This window comes from Microcaecilia unicolor, chromosome 7, assembly GCF_901765095.1.
Source record: "Microcaecilia unicolor chromosome 7, aMicUni1.1, whole genome shotgun sequence".
NCBI lineage: Eukaryota > Metazoa > Chordata > Amphibia > Gymnophiona > Siphonopidae > Microcaecilia > Microcaecilia unicolor.
The window spans coordinates 181,767,631-181,785,958 of NC_044037.1; the positions used below are offsets into that span (position 1 = coordinate 181,767,631).

General features: G+C 45.2%; 1 protein-coding gene across 1 annotated transcript in view; it reads left to right on the top strand.

Annotated features, from left to right (window-relative positions):
* The first annotated feature begins 507 nt into the window (after nucleotides 1-507).
* ADPRH (ADP-ribosylarginine hydrolase) overlaps nucleotides 508-18,328 on the top strand; it is a 45,100-nt gene continuing 27,279 nt past the window's right edge. Inside the window, exons 1-2 of the mRNA XM_030209124.1 lie at nucleotides 508-601; nucleotides 5,110-5,452. Coding sequence (XP_030064984.1) covers nucleotides 5,140-5,452 — 313 coding nt within the window. The 5' untranslated portion in view covers nucleotides 508-601; nucleotides 5,110-5,139. The remainder of the gene's footprint in view (nucleotides 602-5,109; nucleotides 5,453-18,328) is intronic.

The following is an 18,328-nucleotide window of genomic DNA, read 5'->3' on the forward strand; positions in this document are numbered from 1 at the left end:
TGGCGAACATGCCTTACGCGGCTTAGTAAAAGGGGACCCATGTATTTTGAAGATGCCCATGGTGTCAGCCTTAAAGAAGCGGAGGAAGAGTGGAGGTTTTTTTGTCCTCTCCTTTAAACTTTGCAGATATAGATGATAGGTTTTCTCATTTTTTTAAATCATAATTCTGCAGCACCATTTCAATTTTTGTTTGGATCCCTTCTGAATTTAGTGGTGTCACATTACCACCAGATTCCATGCAAGTCCAGAAATGATATATTTGGTAGAAATAAAGCATCTGACAGCAGACAATGACCGCTATGCAAGTTTCAAGTGGAAAGCGTGTATACTTTCTTTTTTGAAATCTGGTGCAAAATTCATAGTTAAAAAGTACTTGAGAACTTTTCAGCAAAACGGCTCGTTTGAAAATCCTCCCCATCCCAATTGGCATTTATGGGTGATTGTTATACTTCTACGGTCTGTTAGGTGGCAGCAAAGGAAAAGATAATGTCCATTGCTCTATGAACAGAAACTAGGAAGTGAGATCAGAGCTAGCTCAGTTACTGAGTGTTAGCTGGCGAAAGAAGTTAATGAACTCTATCTCCTTTACGAACTGCTCAAGGTAGGTTTCAGACTTTTTCTTCGTCTGAGAGTGTGATTTCAAGAATTAGCTGGGGCTTGACATTGACAGTTCGAGAAAGCTACCGAGCTCTTAGTGTGTGATCCAGGGTTCACTGTCACACTTGGAATGACAAGAAGTGAAAGTGAAACATTTCAATAGCTTCATGTGCTGTCGCTTGAGAGCAGAAAAGGGTGTGGCAAGGGCAGGGGGAGAAGAGGTACCCCCACCCCCGTCCCCTGCACACACACCTGCTCTCTGTCAAGGGGCTGGGATGAAAGAGGCTAGCTGTCTATTTCTTCAAGGATACCATTCAATATATTAACTCTGACACAAGATAATTCAGAGTGGTGATCCAGTACCACTCAAGATTATTGATCCCATTTGCCCCCTTTCCCCTCCCCCACACCCACACCCAGGCAAGAAACCTTAAGATCAGGTCAACAAATCCATGTTTTGATTTCACTGGTAGTAATATATTTTCAGTAATCGTCCCCCTCACTTTGGAATAATTTATCTTTATATTTTTGAATAGAATCATCTTATCAGGTATGTAAAAGAAAATCACAGAAAACTTATTTCTTTAACAGAACCTTTAATAAGTTAAATTCTTTTATAGCAATGTTGGGAATAAGAATCCATGCAAGATGTATTATGGAACATAGGACAGAGAGTTGATCTCTCTTTTATTTTCATCCGTAAGAGTATTGTAACTTTAAATCTTCTCTGCTATTTAAAATATTTTAAACTATGAGGGACATTTTGTTTATGTGTAAATCCAATTTTGGATGTTTATAAAAAATGTCCAAAAATCCATTTTCAAACTAGAAAAACGTCCAACTTTTTGTTTCGAAACTGGGTATTTGCTAGATATATTTGTGCCCAGTGCATCTATCTTTTAGGACCATTTTCGAAAAAAAAAAAAAAAAAAAAGGTCCAAGGGAAAAATGCAGAAAAATATCTATTGGGATGTATGGGGGGGGGGGGGGGCAGCATTCTTAGTAGACTGGCCACCCAGGCATCCTAGCGGAGCAGTGAGGCACCCTAGGGGGCACTGCAGTGGATTTCACATCTTACCATTACGCCCTTATATTGTATGGTGAGCCCTCCAAAACCCAGCAAAAACCATACCCAACTGTGCACCACTACAATAGTCTGACGTTTTCCAGGCATTTTCCATATGAGGCTGTGAGGAAGGAATTTTTGGCCCTGGTTTCACATGTCATTAAACTGGGGGCTATTTCTAGTTTAAAATACCCTGCCACATGTTGTTTGCTGTAAGGACAACCATTATATATAGCCCTCTTCTAGCACATCTTTAACACAGTAGGCGCACTCAATACCAGGGCTAAGTCCAGTGAACAAATCCCCATGGGCTTATTGCAGATGTGGATTCTCTGATGAAGGGAGAGAATTTACCTCCAGGATACTGGGCTAGATGGATCTTTGGTCTGACCCAGTATGGCTACTCTTATGTTCTTATGTTTTGGCACATAAAATGAGGAGCCAATTTGTAGAATTGCCACCTTGGGGGGGGGGGGGGGGTATTAATGTGGGCTACCATTAAGATTGGTTATTTTACCACTAACTTGTTCTATTTTATGCAATGAGACATAATTACTAATAACCCAGGTTAACTGTAAAATAACTCATCTTAACTGTAGCCCATGTTGATAAGTTTCTTCCTGAGTAACAAACTTGAATGTGCACACTGAAACAGAAATAGAGGCAGATTCTGAGACAGGTACAGACAGGAAAAAAGAAGATAGAAAAACATAAATACCTGATTTAGAATCCTGCCGAGAGGCACGATGTGTAGAACCTGTTGAAACAAAAGGTGAAAACGAATTTAAGGTGTGTAGGTTATGAATTGAACTAGTACAAGTAAATAGTTTTGGGTAAACGACTTTAATAATGAAACCGAGTGAGCTCTTGAGGTTTTGTATATTGCCATAGTTCATTAAAGGGTAGAGCTGAGACAATTTTTAAACAAGAAGCTGAAAAACATTGAAACTTTTAATGTTACGTGGACACATTTGTCTAGACCAGTGGTTTTCAACCCAGTCCTCAGAGATCACCTGGCCAGTTGGGTTTTCAGGATACCCACAATGAATATGCATAAGAGATATTTGCATGCAATGGAGAAATCCATGCTAATACATCTCATGTATATTTATTGTGGATGTCTTGAAAACCCAACTGGCCAGGTGATCCCTGAGGACTGGGTCTAGGAAACGGTAGTTAAGTAAAAATGGGAGAATTTAAGGTCCTTTTCAGAAGTTATTTGAATTGCTAATTTAGATTGTATAATTTACAATTGAACATCATTTTCATTTGAAACCATTAATAATTGTTCAAATTATATAATTATAATAATTACTTTTCTTGAACATTCCCTGGTTGGTATTGAGTTCAGTTGGGAAACGTGGAGGGGCATAATCAAACGGGGCTGGCCATTTATATGGCCATCTCCGGGGGCGGCCCCCAAAAATGGCGTCCCGACCGTATTATCGAAACAAGATGGCTGGCCATCTTTCCTTTCGATAACACGGTCGGAGCCGGCCAAATCTCAACATTTGGGCCGGCTTTAGAGATGGCCGGCTTTGGTTTTCAGCCATAATGGAAACTAATGCCGGCGATCTCAAACCCGGCCAAATGCAAGCCATTTGGTTGTAGGAGGAGCCAGCATTCGTAGTGCACTGGTCCCCCTCACATGCCAGGACACCAACCGGGCACCCTAGGGGGCACTGCAGTGGACTTCAAAAATTGCTCCCTTACCTTGGGTACTGAGCCCCCCAAATCCCCCCCCCCCAAAAAAAAAACCCACTCCCCACAACTCTATACCACTACCATAGCCCTTAGGGATGAAGGGGGGCACCTACATGTGGGTACAGTGGGTTTTTGGGGGAGGGGTTGGAGGGCTGCCATTTACCACCACAAGTGTAACAGGTAGGGGGGGATGGGCCTGGGTCCACCTGCCTGAAGTGTACTGCACCCACTAAAAACTGCTCCAGGGACCTGCATACTGCTGTCATGGAGCTGGTTATGACATTTTAGGCTGGCATACAGGCTGGCAAAAAATGTTTTTTACTTTTTTTGTGTGTGTGGGAGGGGGTTGGTAACCACTGAGGGAGTAAGGGGAGGTCATCCACCATTGCCTCCGGTGGTCATCTGCTCAGTTGGGGCACGTTTTTGATGCTTGGTCGGCGAAGTGCTCGTCAGAGCCGGCCTTCTTTTTTCCATTATCGGCCGAACCACGCCCCTATCTTGCCTTCTGTACCCTGCCGACACGCTCCCTTGCAGTTTGAACCCGGCCAAAATCGGCTTTCGATTATACCGATTTGGCCAGGTTTAGGAGATGGCCGGCCATCTCCCGATTTGTGTCGGAAGATGGCCAGCCTTCTCGTTCGAAAATAAGCAGGTTAGTCACCAGTGCCTGGTTAGCTCAGTGGGTAATGTTAGGACTGCCTTTTTGTTGTCCTAACTTTTTCCACTTACCTAACCTTTTAACGGACCAAATATTATCGTTAACTGATTAAGTGCCAGCCTCACCCAGTCTGTACCGCCAGACCGGACAGTGCTGAAGTGGTCACAGGCAATACTCAGCCCAATTTGTATCACTGTAAACAGCCTCCTGGACATGTAGAAACTTGTATTACAGCGATACAAATCAGGCTTAACATATTTTCTTAAGTGGGTCTGGTATAACCTATGATATGGTTGTGCTTATGTTGTTAACGTGGTTTAATTGACTGTTAATAGTTGTCCATTAGCCTGATACGTTTCAACACTGGAGTGCCTGTATTAAGGGCATTTGATTAAGGGGCTTATTTTCAAAACACTTAGGAGTCCTCTTACCAAGGCTAGAGAGTGCCCAGTGCTGCGATTAGCATGTGGGTTTGCCGCACACTCCGGCCACTTTTTAGTACGGCTGAAAATTGGCCACTGTTGGTATGTTTGTTTGTTTTTTAATGGCCATTTAATTTCCTCATTAGCGTGTGTCCATTACCGCTGGCAGCCCGTACCATCACCTATTTAGGAGGCGCTAAGGACTCCTGCGCTACTCCTGTGCTAATCAGGTAGCATGCGGTAATGTGCCCAATTAGCTCAGGCACACCTACTGTGCCCCCCAGACACGCTTCCCACAGCAAAAAAATAAAACATTATTTACACAGGAGTAGCACACGCTGTTGGCCAAACTTATTGCGGCATGCCTCAGCACATCCCGCAGTAGTGTCTGCTTACCACATGGTAGGCCCGTGTTAGGCCTACCACGCCTTAGTAAAATGGTCCCTTAGAACTACATTGTTCCCTAGGTTACCATGGAGCTCATCTTCAAAGCACTTAGATTTACAAAGTTCCATAGAACCTATAGGACTTCGTAAGTCTAAGTGCTTTGAAAATATGCCTCTAAGTTGCTGGACATTTTTTTTTTTACCATCTGCTTTATACTGGGAATTTAATAAATTAGTTTGAGCCTACTATTGACAAATTTCTGTTTTTCTGTACAGGTTTTAGAGGCAGTTCCATCCAGGGTCATCATGTGTTCTGGTCTGATTGAGAAATATGTGGCAGCCATGGTGCTGAGTGCAGCTGGAGATGCTCTTGGATTCAAAAATCGCAGCTGGGAGTTCAACCAAAGTGGCCAGGACATTCACAAGCAGCTGGCTAAACTGGGAGGAGTGGAGAACATAGACATAAAGGGCTGGAGAGTTAGCGATGACACAGTCATGCACCTGGCTACAGCAGAAGCACTGATTGAGGCTGGGAAAGAGATCGATCTAGGGAAGCTGTATCCCCTCATCGCGCAGAAATACAAAGACAGCATGGAGGACATGAACGGCCGGGCTGCTGGTAATACTTTGAGAAAATAATGTTTTCCATTGAGGTGTTTGCTGTTCTAGTGGCAGCAGGCAGTTCTCCTCTCATTACAACCCTGCTGGTGTTTTTTCTTTCAAAACAGCGGAGCCTCTTAGAGACATATTGAGGGTCATTTTATAAAACTATTTTTTTGCATGCGTAAATTAAGCCTAAGTATGCACTTTGGAAGCTGGCATGTGCTTTTACAGTAGGCAGTAGCATGGACAGAATATCTACATCTGCTCTTGAGCAGTTGTAATTTCTATGCCTTCAATCTAGGTGCAATTTCAGCTCGATTTGTGCTAGTCTAATATAATAATTTGCACCTCCAACATTCTGAAGCTGACTCCGTGGCAGCCTGGCAGTGAAGCCGTGTAGTGTTCGTAGGGTTCGTAACTGTCCCGTCCTCAGGGGAACTCTGTATAGTTGCAAGGGAAACAAATGCGACGTCATAAGGAGAAGGCACCAACCACAGGCAATCGCACTCGCTCTCACTGCACCGCCCTCGGAGGGAAGGGAAGGCTGCATAGCAGCCCACAAACAAACGTTACTCCGCCCCAAACAGCAGCAGCTAAATCCCGGCCGCTGCCCGCAGACACCCTGACCCGAACAGCAGCAGCTCCCTCTAACTCAGCTGCGAGCACTACCGCCGCGCCAAAAGCTTCCAGCCCAGCACGTCCTCCCCTGCGCCAAAAGCTTCCAGCCCAGCACGTCCTCCCCTGCACTGCATGCAAAGAAGCAAAGTTCCCCGGTACGCCGCAGCCACTTACCACGCCTCCATCCTTCATTGTAATCCTGTGGACCACCATGGTGAAGGGCCCGAGACCCTCCCGTCCACAAACAGCTCACGGCGCTGCCATTGCTGTAGCTCCTGCTCTGCACCAAACCACCCGGGCGACAGCCCGACTCTCGCTATCTCGCACGTCACAACGCACAAGCAAAAGCTCCACCCGTGAGAAGCTCGCATCCCACCATGGCGCATGCGCGTTAACCAGGCACATAAGAGTTCGAACAATCCAAGCGGCCTAGGGCGGGGTAAGTTCAGTTTCCGAGGTCACAGTGGCAAATCACGGAGTCGTAGTGGCCAAGGAGGTTGGAGAAAAAACAATGAGACGTCATGATAACTCGGAGCCCCACACACACACACTCATTTTCTGTCTCTCACATACACTGTCTCTCACACACTCTGTCTACCACACTCTCTCTCTCTCTCTCTCTCTCACACACACTCCCACTCACACATACACTCTGTCTCTCACACATTCTCTCTCTCTCTGACACAAACGCACACACACACTCTGTCTCTCTCACTCATTCTCTCTCACATACACACTCCATCTCTCACACACACACTCTCTCTCAAACATGTACACTCCGAGGAAAGGGGGGCATGGAACTCGGAGGGAAGGGGGGGCCAAGAACTCGGAGGGGAGGAGAGAGAGGGAGGGAGGGGAGGAGAGGGAGGGAGGGAGGGGAGGAGAGGGAGGGAGAGAGGGAGGGGGGCCTACATCTCGGACAGAAGGGGGGCCTGGAACTCGGAGGGGAGGAGAGGGAGGGAGGGAGGGAAGGAGGGGGTCATGGAACTCGAAGCCCCACACACATACACTCACTCTGTCTCTCACATACACTCTCTCTCACACACTCTCTGTCTAGCACACTCTGTCTCACACACACACAGTCTCTCACACACACACAGTCTCTCTCTCACACACACATACACTCTGTCTCTCACACACTGGCTCTCTGACACAAACACACACACACTCTGTCTCTCTCTCTCACTCATTCTCTCTCACTCACACACACACTCCATCTCTCACACACACTTCCTCTCTCACACACACACTCTCTGAAACATACACTGTCCGACGAAAACCTTGCTAGCACTCGTTTCATTTGTGTCAGAAACAGGCCTTTTTTACTAGTATTTTATAAAGACCAGTAAGTGCCTAGTAGGCTCATTTTTGAAAGAGATAGACGTCCATCTTTCGACATAAATTGGAACATGAACGTCCATCTCCCGAGGACGTCCAAATTGGTATAATCAAAACCCGATTTTGGACGTCTCCAACTGCAGTCCATCAGAAGGACGTCCAAATCTCAAGGGGGCGTACCAGGGGTGTGTTCAAGGCGGGACTTGGGCATTCTTAAGACATGGACGTCTTTCAGCGATAATGGAACAAAATAAAGATGGTTTTGAGCTACACCTGTTTTTATAATGAACAGCTGCAGTGGGAATTGAACCCACTTCCCTAGGGTCAAAGTGTGCTGCACTAACCACTAGGCTACTCCTCTACTCCACACAAGAGGTTCCCCAAATGACCAGATGACCACTAGAGGGACTCGGGGATCACCTCCACTTACTCCCCCAAATCATAAAACATTTTTCCAAACAGCACTTTCAAAAGAAAAAGACTTTTTTTGTAGAAAATGACCTTTCCTGTTCTGATTTTCGACGTTTTACAAAAAACTTCCAAATTCAGACTTAGGTGTCATATCCAAAAATGCCCTTTCTGTATTTGACTTGCCCAAAGTCTCAAGGAGTAGCAGTGGGAATTGAACCCATGTTGCCGGGACCAAAACCCACTGCACTACCCATTAAGCCACTCCTCCTCTGTTTTGGACAGCTTGCATTTGGATGTCTTTTGTTCGAAAATGGACCAAAAAAAAGGACGTCCAAATTACAAAGATGACCAAATCACAAAGTTGTCCAAATCACAGGATGTCCTTGGTATTTTTGAAATGAAAGATGGACATCCATCTTTTTCGAAAATACCTTATCCCCGCCTCCGAATTTGGACATCTTTGTAAAAAGTCCAAATTCCGACTTAGACGTTTCTTTTGAAAATGCCCCCCTAGGTGTGTTTATAAAATAGGCACCTTCTCCATTTCGAAACCTAGGTTCCCTGCTAGTAAAATTACCCTTATCAAAAATGCTACTCGGATGTCTTCCCTCCTCACAGGGAAATTTCAGTTTCCTTCCTCTGGTGCTTACTTTTCTTGTTGACTGACTTATTTATTTATTCATGACATTTATATCCCGCATTTTCCTGTACAATTTTGAGTTCAGTGTGGCTGACAAGCTAAAAAGAAGTCATTACAAAATATGAAACAAAATACATAAAGCCACACATATCTATAAGGAAAGAATTGTAAATATATAAAGAATTCAATAATAAACATAATGGGGAGATTGGAAGGGGAAGATTAGGCACCAGGATCAATTAACAGAGATTTTTTTGAAAAGCAAAAATTTCAAAAACTTACGAAAAACCAAATAATCATGTTGGGATTTTATATTTTTCGGCAAGGAATACCACCATTTAGTAACTTGGTATGAAAAAGTAGCTGAATATATTGATTTATAAGCTACTTTTTTACAGGTAAGAAAATGAAGACACAGGTAGTTTCTTGCACCAAAGATTGAATTGCGAGAAGGCAAAGTAACAAGGGGCAACATATAGTCAGGGGCAATACCATACAAAATCTGAAATATGAGAGCATAGAGTTTGAATACAATCCTGGCCCTAATGGGAAGCCAATGCAAATGTATCATCAAAGCAGTAGCGCTCTCAAAGCGTGGTACATGCATGACAAGTCTAGCTGCAGTATTTTGGGCAGTTTGCGGTTTCCTTAAGATACATTCTTGACACCCCACATAGATAGAATTACAGTAATCAAATTGGGTCAAAACAAGAGATTGGACAAGTAATCTGAAAATATCAACTTACGAAAAGGGCCTAATACACTTCAGCTTCTGTCGTACAGTGATTTGTTGCTGCAATGCCTTTCCCCATCTCTCCCTGGAGCCATTAATTGAATTACCTATCTTTTCCAAACCCAAGCTGAAGGGGAGTTGCAAGCCAGGGACCCAAGTTATTTTCCTGTTCCACTGGACTTGCAATCTAGGGGCCGATGCTCAAAACCTAATGCCAGTGTTAAAGGCGAGTAGTGCCAATGCTAATATTTATTTTTATTTATTTATTTTAGGTCATTTATACCCCGCCTTTTGCCACAGTTTTGCAGCCTCAAAGCGGCTTACAATGAACTATTAAATAAATAAATACAATACAATGTACAGTGAAATCAGTTACAGTTACATTACATTAGGTAGAGGCGAAAGAACAGGGTAAGAAGGGAAAGGGAAATATGCGCAGAATGTTCAGAGGGCTCTAGCACAGGTATCAACAAGCACGCCAGAGATGGCTGCAAATTGTATTTAAATGTAGTGAAATGGATGTTAATGAGGTTATTTAAATTGTACAGCGCTGCGTAACCCTAGTAGTAGTATTCTGTATTCCTTCCGAATTCTCAGACAACAGCACAGAAAAACAAAATGCTGGCCTTAATGCTGAAAACTTATCACCAGCTCAGAGGTGACGTTGAAGGTTTTGACATTAAACTGCTGATTTTGTGTTTTGGAAGTGGAAGGAAGCCTGTGCAGCCTCTAAGCGTTGTTAGTAAGAAACAGACGTGTGCGAATTCGAGTGAAAGTGAATGCATGCATTGGCACCTGTTTTTATGCGCTCAAGTATGAGCCTTTCAAAAATTAAAACGGAAACAATTTAAAGGTGCCGAAGTATGGCACCGATGTGAGCTTGCACTTCTGGTTTCGCCCAAGCAGCGCAGAAATCTGCGCTTACTGTGAAACTGTGCGCATGTGCCAGGCGCATTCCTCCCCCTTGCTTTTGGTTTACTAGCTTGCATAAAATTTGAATGCCATTTGTTTTTGAGCATTGGAGAGCTAGCTTTCACGCTGTTCTTATGCTATATGGTTTGCACTGTTGGCTTTAGTGCTGAACACTTTGAGCATTGGGGCCCAAGTTGGGCAAGTTGCATCACCTTCCATTACCTTGGGCACAAGGTCACAAGGAGTACCTGTGGTATTTGAACCCTGGCATACCTCATTCTCAGCCAACTGCTCTAACCATCAGGCTTCTCCTCCATGTGCAGTATCCCTTTTTATGTCTTGTCGTCATTTGATTAATTTGAATTCATTTTCCATTAGTCAGAAGGAAACCCAGTGTTACAGATGTGAATGGGAAAAAATGGATTGCATGTTTTTTCATATTCTGGGCAACCTGGAGACGAAGCAATTGGAGAGAGGGCTAGGCAGGGAAGTAAAATGAGTTTGTTTGTCACTTTTGTTGTATTCAACTGCCATCCATTTTATAGGTTTATTGCTCACGTTGGATTAAGCAGACAGAGATGCAGAACAGCTTGCTGGAATTGACCTCAGTGGAGTGAATAGAGGAAATATTGAATGTCGAGCTGTTCCTCTTTCTCTATGGAGTTTCCTAATATCGACTAAAGGATAACTCAATAATTTATTTTTATTACATTTGTATCCTGCGCTTTCCCACTCATGGCAGGCTCAATGTGGCTTACATGGGGCAATGGAGGGTTAAGTGACTTGCCCAGAGTTACAAGGAGCTGCCTGTGCCAGGAATTGAACTCAGTTCCTCAGGACCAAAGTCCACCACCCTAACCACTAAGCCACTCCTCCAATCCTTTACCAAAGCAGACATCAGACTTACTGCTTCACCTGCATGTTACAGAAAACTGATTTTTTTTTTTTTCCTATCAAAGCGAGCTTCTCTGGGCTAATAACTCTTAGTGCTGGAGCAGGGCTAGAAATTAGTCTGAGGCTTCAGCCTGCTGAAACAGCTGTCACCGTGCCTTTCCTCTGAATTCAACTGCGCTGTAAATAAGTGAAATATTTAGTGACTCGAAGGATGCCCATCTTCCGACACAAATCGGGAGATGGGCGTCCTTCTCCCGAGGTCGCCCAAATCAGTATAATCAAAAGCCGGTTTTTTGCGTTCTCAACTGCTTTCCATTGCGGGGACGACCAAAGTTCACGGGGGCGTGTCGGCAGTGTACCGAAGGCAGGACGGGGGCATGGTTAAGAGATGGGCGTCCTCGGCCGATAATGGAAAAAAGAAGGGTGTCCCTCACGAGCATTTGGTCGACTTTATTTGGTCTCTTTTTTTTCACGACCAAGCCTCGAAAAGGTGCCCGAACTGACCAGATGACCACCAGAGGGAATCGGGGATGACCTCCCCTTACTCCCTCAGTGGTCACCAACCCCCTACCACCCTAAAAAAAATAAAAAAACATATTTTTCCAGCCTCTATGCCAGCCTCAAATGTCAGCAGTATACAGTATGCAGGTCCCTGGAGCAGTTTTTAGTGGGTGCAGTGCACTTCAGGCAGGTGGACCCAGGCCCACCCCCCCCCCCACCTGTACACTTGTGGTGGTAAATGTGAGCCCTCTAAAACCCACCCGAATCCCACTGTACCCACATGTAGGTGCCCCCCTTCATCCCTAAGGGCTATGGTAGTGATGTACAGTTGTGGGGAGTGGGTTTTAGGGGGGTTTGGGGGGCTCAGCACCCAAGGTAAGGGAGCTATGTACCTGGGAGCAATTTGTGAAGTCCACTGCAGTGCCCCCTAGGGTGCCCGGTTGGTGTCCTGGCATGTGAGGAGGACCAGTGCAGTACGAATGCTGGCTCCTCCCACAACCAAAGGACTTGGATTTGGTCGTTTTTGAGATGGGCATCCTCGGTTTCCATTATGGCCGAAAACCGGGGACGACCATCTCAAGATTTAGGTTGACCATCTGTAAGGTCGACCTAAATGTTGAGATTTGGGCGTCCCCGACCGTATTATCGAAACAAAGATGGACGCCCATCTTGTTTTGATAAAACGGGTTTCCCCACCCCTTTGCCGGGACGTCCTTAGAGATGGACGCCCTTAGAGATGGTCGTCCCCGTTCAATTATGCCCCTCTATGTGTGTCCTGAGGACTGGGATGAGAACCCCTGCTCTAGAGAACATTGGCGTAATATGTTGAATACACACACAGTATTTAGGCACAACCACTTAGACCAGCCATAGATCTGGAGTAAATGCTCACTCCTAAATGCAAAGATATATGCATAAGTTATAGCAATCTGGGGTCCTTTTACCAAGCTGCAGGAAAAAGAGCTCTGCGGTAGCAGTGGGGGTCGTTTTTTTCCCTGCACCAGGGCCCTTTCTAGCACATAGGGTAAAACGCGCCCAGACACACATGGCCATGCGGCAAGAGAACTCTTACCGCATGGCCATGCGGCGGGGAGCCCTTACCGCCACCCATTGAGGGACGATAAGGCCTCCCACGCTAATCCAGCTGTAACCGAGCAGCAAGCAGCGATGGCCAATTACCGCCGTACAAGCCATTTCCAGGAGTTTTCTTTTTCCCCTAGAAATGGTGCTCGCTCAGGGCGGGACTACCGCCAGCGGCCACATAGGGTTGGCAGTAGTCTCGGAAGTGTGAGCAGTAAGCCCGGATTGGGCTTACCACCGCTCTGTAAAAGGCCCCTTCTATAAGGTATGCACGCAAGCGTGAACTCCATCCACCCCTGTCTACTCCCCGTGGATTCTATAAATGGTGCACAGTTTTCCACACACAAAATATCACGCGATCCCAACATGCGCGCACAACTAAATTGACTATCGAGTCAATTAGTTTTGAGTTTTCAAGTTTTAATAATATTTGATATACCACCCATCAAATATTTACTTCTAGGCGGTTTACAGTATTCAAATTAAGGATGTACAAGAATATATAATAAATTCAGCAAGGAAGGAAGAATCAATAGCAGAGATTAGAACAGTAGCTGCAGGAATTGAGGTATCCACCATCGAATGCAAAGGCAATAGGTTGTGAAGGATATGCACCCAGATTTAGCGCCAGTAATTGGGTGCTAACAATCAATTACTGGCACTGACTGGCAACAAATTTGGATTTGCACACACATCTTGCTAAGCGGCATCCTGTAAAGATTCACGCGCAGATCTTTTAGTGTGCAACTCAAAAGTGGGTATGTCCATGGGAGCTCCCTATGTTATAGATTTGCCTTCTATTCCCCTAATTTTATAACCTTACTGCCTAAAAGTAAGTGTCATTTGCAGGCTATGATTATGGAATACTACCTTTCAGATATCAAGTACTGAAACATTAGATGAAGCTTCAACTGTGCTACTAATATGTTCCTTTAAAGAGGGACATGAGGTGGTTTGGGTAACTTTACCCTCACTGACACCTGAGGGTTTGGAGACACCAAAGGACTCTGGTCATAGGCACCGACTCCGTGGGTGCTGTTGGTGCTCAAGCACCCCTAATAATTAGGCAGTGGCACGTGGGCATAAAGCCCCTCCTGCCGGTTCTGCTCCCTGCACCGTCGACTCCCTGCCCTGCACCGCTGTGCTGTCCATCTGCTCCTACCTCCTGAATGTTTCGGACCGCCGTCAGACCCCACCTACCTACCACAGCTCTGTCGATGGGTTGACGACCCTCTTCTGATTCTCCTGCACGCAGGCCCAGCCTTAAAGAAAAGAACCGGTGAAGCGCCTCGCGTCTGCTCTCTCTGCTGTGAGCTGCTGTAAAGCAAGCAAGCAAATCGTCTTGTTGGCCCTTCAATCACTGTGTTCTGCCCTCTGATGTAACTTCCTATTTCCGCGAGGGCGGGACACAGTGATTAAAGGACCGACGAGGCGATTTGCTTGCTTTACAGCAGAGCAGACACAAGGCGCTTCACCGGGTTTTTTCTTTAAGGCTGGGTGCCGGGCGGGTGGCAGGAGAAGAGGGTCGTCTGTCCGTCGATGGAGCTGGTAGGTAGGTGGGGACTGGGTCGGGGAGGGGGGCTCAGATGGGAGAAGGGGTCTGGGTGGGGTGGAATGGGGAGAGGAGGGGCTCAGATGGGGGTTTGGGTGGGGTGGGGCTCAGATGGGAGAAGGGGACGGGGTCTGGGTGGGGTGGGGCTTAGATGGGAGAAGGGAACTGGGTCTGGGGTCTGAGAAGGGGGCAGGTGGGACTCGGACAGTGGGGTCATGCCTGGGTCAGGTGGAAGAATGGGTCTGGGGCTGAAAAAGGGGGCCCTAATGCAAGGCATGTGGATAAAGGAAACTGGGGGCTGAAAAAGAGGGTAGGTGGGATAAGGGGGCTAGTACTGGAACTGGGGGCTGAAAGAGGCAGGGGCTGAAACTATGCGGACTGGGGCCTGAAAAGGGGACAGAGAGAAGTGACTGGGGCTGAAGCTCGGGACTGGTGGGAGAAAAGTGCTGGGGTTGAAACTGGGGAATGGTGGGATAGTGGGGCTGAAACTGGGGGCTGAAAAGGAGGGGCAGGTGGGAGATGTGGGCTGGGGCTGGAACTGAGGACTGGTGGGATAGTGGGGCTGAACCTGGGGGCTGAAAAGGAGGGGCAGGTAGGAGATGTGGGCTGGGACTGGAACTGGGGGCTGAAAAGGGGCAGGGGCTGAAACTGTGCGGACTGGGGGCTGAAAAGGGGACAGAGAGAAGTGGCTGGGGCTGAAACTCGGGACTGGTGGGAGAAAAGTGCTGGGGTTGAAACTGGGGACTGGTGGGTGTTAATATATGACCTAGCTTTGGATCGACCACTGGAATAGTGAGGGCCAAAGCTATGAAGCCTAAAATAACTAAAGTACTGACTAGGCCAAATATCTGTAAAAAGCAGGTCTGAACCATGAGTTCTGACACAAACTGGTACAACTGTCACTTTAAATCAGATGAACAAAATGGAGCCTATTACATAGTTCTTAAGATGAACAAAATGGAGCCTATTACAGAGTTCTTAAGATGGTGTGAAAAGTATGTGAAAACTATTGCAACAGGGAACAGGTGTCTCAGAAATGAGATGTGAAAAAGAACTTGTTCCCAAAACATACTGATAAGCCCGCGTGGGAACGTATCATCTCAGAAATTGAGAGCTAGGTTTCCCACCATTGACTTCTATGGAGAGGTTGTGTATAAAAGAGGGGAAAATGTGCCTTAACTGGGAGTCTTCTCAGAGGGCGAAGCTCTGTCCGGTTGTACTCAGAATCTCTCTGCTGAATGTACCTGATTAAAGTCTGATGTGCAAATAAAATCCTTATTCCAAATGATGATTTGTGGGCTTAACTTAATGATGAAAGGCTGTAAGTATAAATGCTTCTGCTGTATCAGGCTATCACTCGCTGCATTATATAACTTGTAACCTAAATCCAGTTTGTCATAAGGCTGGTATCTGTTTCTTGCCAGTGCTGAGAGGCGGACTAATGCGGGTCTCTTAGGTCTAACGTCTCTCTCAGTGGCAACTCCTCTTAGAACTTCACAACCCCCTGATTGCCCCAGTTCTAGGGCTATTCAGAGATGGAGTCAGATTAAGGTCATTTAAGCCTTCTTGGGGGGGCTCGGGACCCCTTAATTCTCAACATTGGTGACCCAGCGTTCGATTTGAACATGCCATTAGAATTTTTGTCAAAGTGGGGATTGATTCTAGCTCTTGACTAAAATTCTGTTGTTTTATCTTCCAATTGATTGCTGTCCTTTTTTTGCCTGTAAGGGTTCTATGATGTCCCATCTCTGTCTTTCTTTATTCTCTGTCCTCCTCTCACTGCACCTATCGTTTTTCTCCTTCTCCCTACTTGCACACTTTTTCTGACACCTATCTTACATACTCTTCTATCTGCATGCCTTGCGCTGAACTAACACACCTGGTTCTCTGCCCTTGTCTATGCTGATCTCTATTTGCGTTCAAACTTTCATTTCTGTTTTTCTATATTCTGTTCTGTTCTTTCTCACCCTCTTTTCTTTCTCCTCTCCTGTCCATCTCTTTGATTTGCGTGATGTACGCAAGACTGTGCTTGTTGTGTGAATGGGGCATAACACCGAATCCAGGCGACTGCGATTTGGGGTTTGCTGTAAGTTTATTTCAATGTTCAAAATCTTTGGATTGGTCTTTATGCTAGCATTCTCGCTTAACAATCCTTAGAGATTGGGCATTCTCTGTTTCCCATCCCATCTTGTGTTCTGTCTTAATCCCCCCTTTTCAAATCCCTGTCCCCCTGTTCTCACTCTGTTCTTTCTTTTTCTTTTCTCCCCAATCCCTTTTCTCCTTTATCCTAACTTCTTCTGCCTACCTCTGCCTATCAGTCCCCTGGGTCTATCCTTGCTCTTTTTGCTTCTGTATGTTCCCGGATTGGGGGAATTTTCTTTACCCTAGGAGAACAGCACGCTTTCAGATTGCTCTCCCCTAAAAATCCTTCTGCTTTCTCCGTTCCTATACTCACTCTTTAACACTGACAGCCCCCACCTTTTCACATCTGCTACTGTCTTCACTCTGTGTGTGTGACGCATACTTTTGATCTTGTGCTGAAACAGTTATCCACGAGATTTTTTTTTTTAATGTCTCTGGACTGTTCCTTTTGCTTTATTCCTCCTCATTCTTTCTGTTGGCCTTCCTACAACTTTCTTTCTTTTTCACAGGCGAAAACAGTTCCGTTCAACTGTTGTTTTCCCCTTATCTCTAAACTACTCTGCCTCCCAGGACTTTGCACAAGTGCAAGCCGTGTCCAAATCTTTGTGCACTACACTTCCCATAAGACCCTATTCAGTTCTTTTAGTTCTCTGAACTATGCTTTTTCTCTAATTATTCAGCCCAGAGCCCCCCTCCTGTCTACATTTCTCTCGCCTATTCTTCCTTACGCTGCATTATAACCTCTGATTTCCGTTTCTCCGTATGCTTGTGGGAAACTGTAGTGGGTATACTTATGTGACAGATGTATCTTTTCAGCTGTTACACACATTTCCTGGTCTTGTATGAATAACTGCGTAGTATCTCTTATTTTTTGTTAGTAGGAGTGTCCGCTCTTTTTTTTTCTTTTGCTTCTTTGTGTGCGTTTCTGCACTCCGTCTGATCAGGATTCTTGTGTGAACTATACTGTTCCGTCTTTGTTTTTCTTAGTTCTTATCTCTGTATGCTGTTGTCTAAATCTGGCTTGGTTTTTTCACTTTGAAGCGCATTTTCTGTTCTTTATTATTTACTGCGTAGTCCACCTAATTGCCCTTTTTCACTGCTGCTTAGTTCTGTGCTCTCACCCCCATTTCTTTTTCCCTTAAATCCAATCCGAATTCCTTCCTAATCTTCCCTGCCCTCTTCTCTGATGCTCTACCGACTGTTCGTGGTCCGTGAAAAAGTTATAAGGGTGTGGCCCGCACGATACCAATTGGGGTAACTTAACACCTTACATACACCTTCTTGGCTTCTGGTGCTAACTAGAAATCATTTTTTTTTTTATTCCTTATAAAACTAATCTTTTTCTTTCTCAGTCCCATGTGTTGTGAGTCTTATTTTTCTTTCCGGAACAAAGCTTACTACATTACTAGTAGCTGTCATATTTGATATATATATTCCCTCTGCCTTTGTAAATCTATTTAAACTTGCCCGACGAGCTGTAAGTTACACACTCGTTTTCTCACATTTTTTAATATCCTTATTCAGGCTTCCGAAACTGCCATTTCTTTCCGTAACTTTTAAAAAGTTTTCTCTAACAAGCGCTGTAGTTCACTATCTCAAGGACATGAGAATCTGGGATGCTTGCCCATTTCAGCTGCCTTATCAGTCAGTTCAGCACTGCTTTGGCAGAGGCTACAGTTCACTTTTAAAAGCTCAGAAAGTAATTTTTTTTCCCCTTCTCCGTCCGTTTTTTCTGTTCTATGCTGAAGCGGTACAAGTTAACCAATCATTTACACAGGGATATTGTGAACCTCTTGCTGTTTATCCTCTGTCAACTGTATTGCTCCTAAATCCATCTAACTAACTCCCTCTCATATCTTTTTCATATCTTTCAACTCCGTTTTTCCCTCGACATTGGTAGAACTTTTTTTTTCCAACATATTCTCGACGGTGGACTTATGCAAGGGTCCTTCCCTTAACGCCGATGTGATTATCTGATTCTCTGGTATATTTCCTTAGCAGATATCATAATTGTTAAATGACTTATCTTTTCATGCCTCATGCTGCCAAGTCTGTTATACGGGCACCTCTG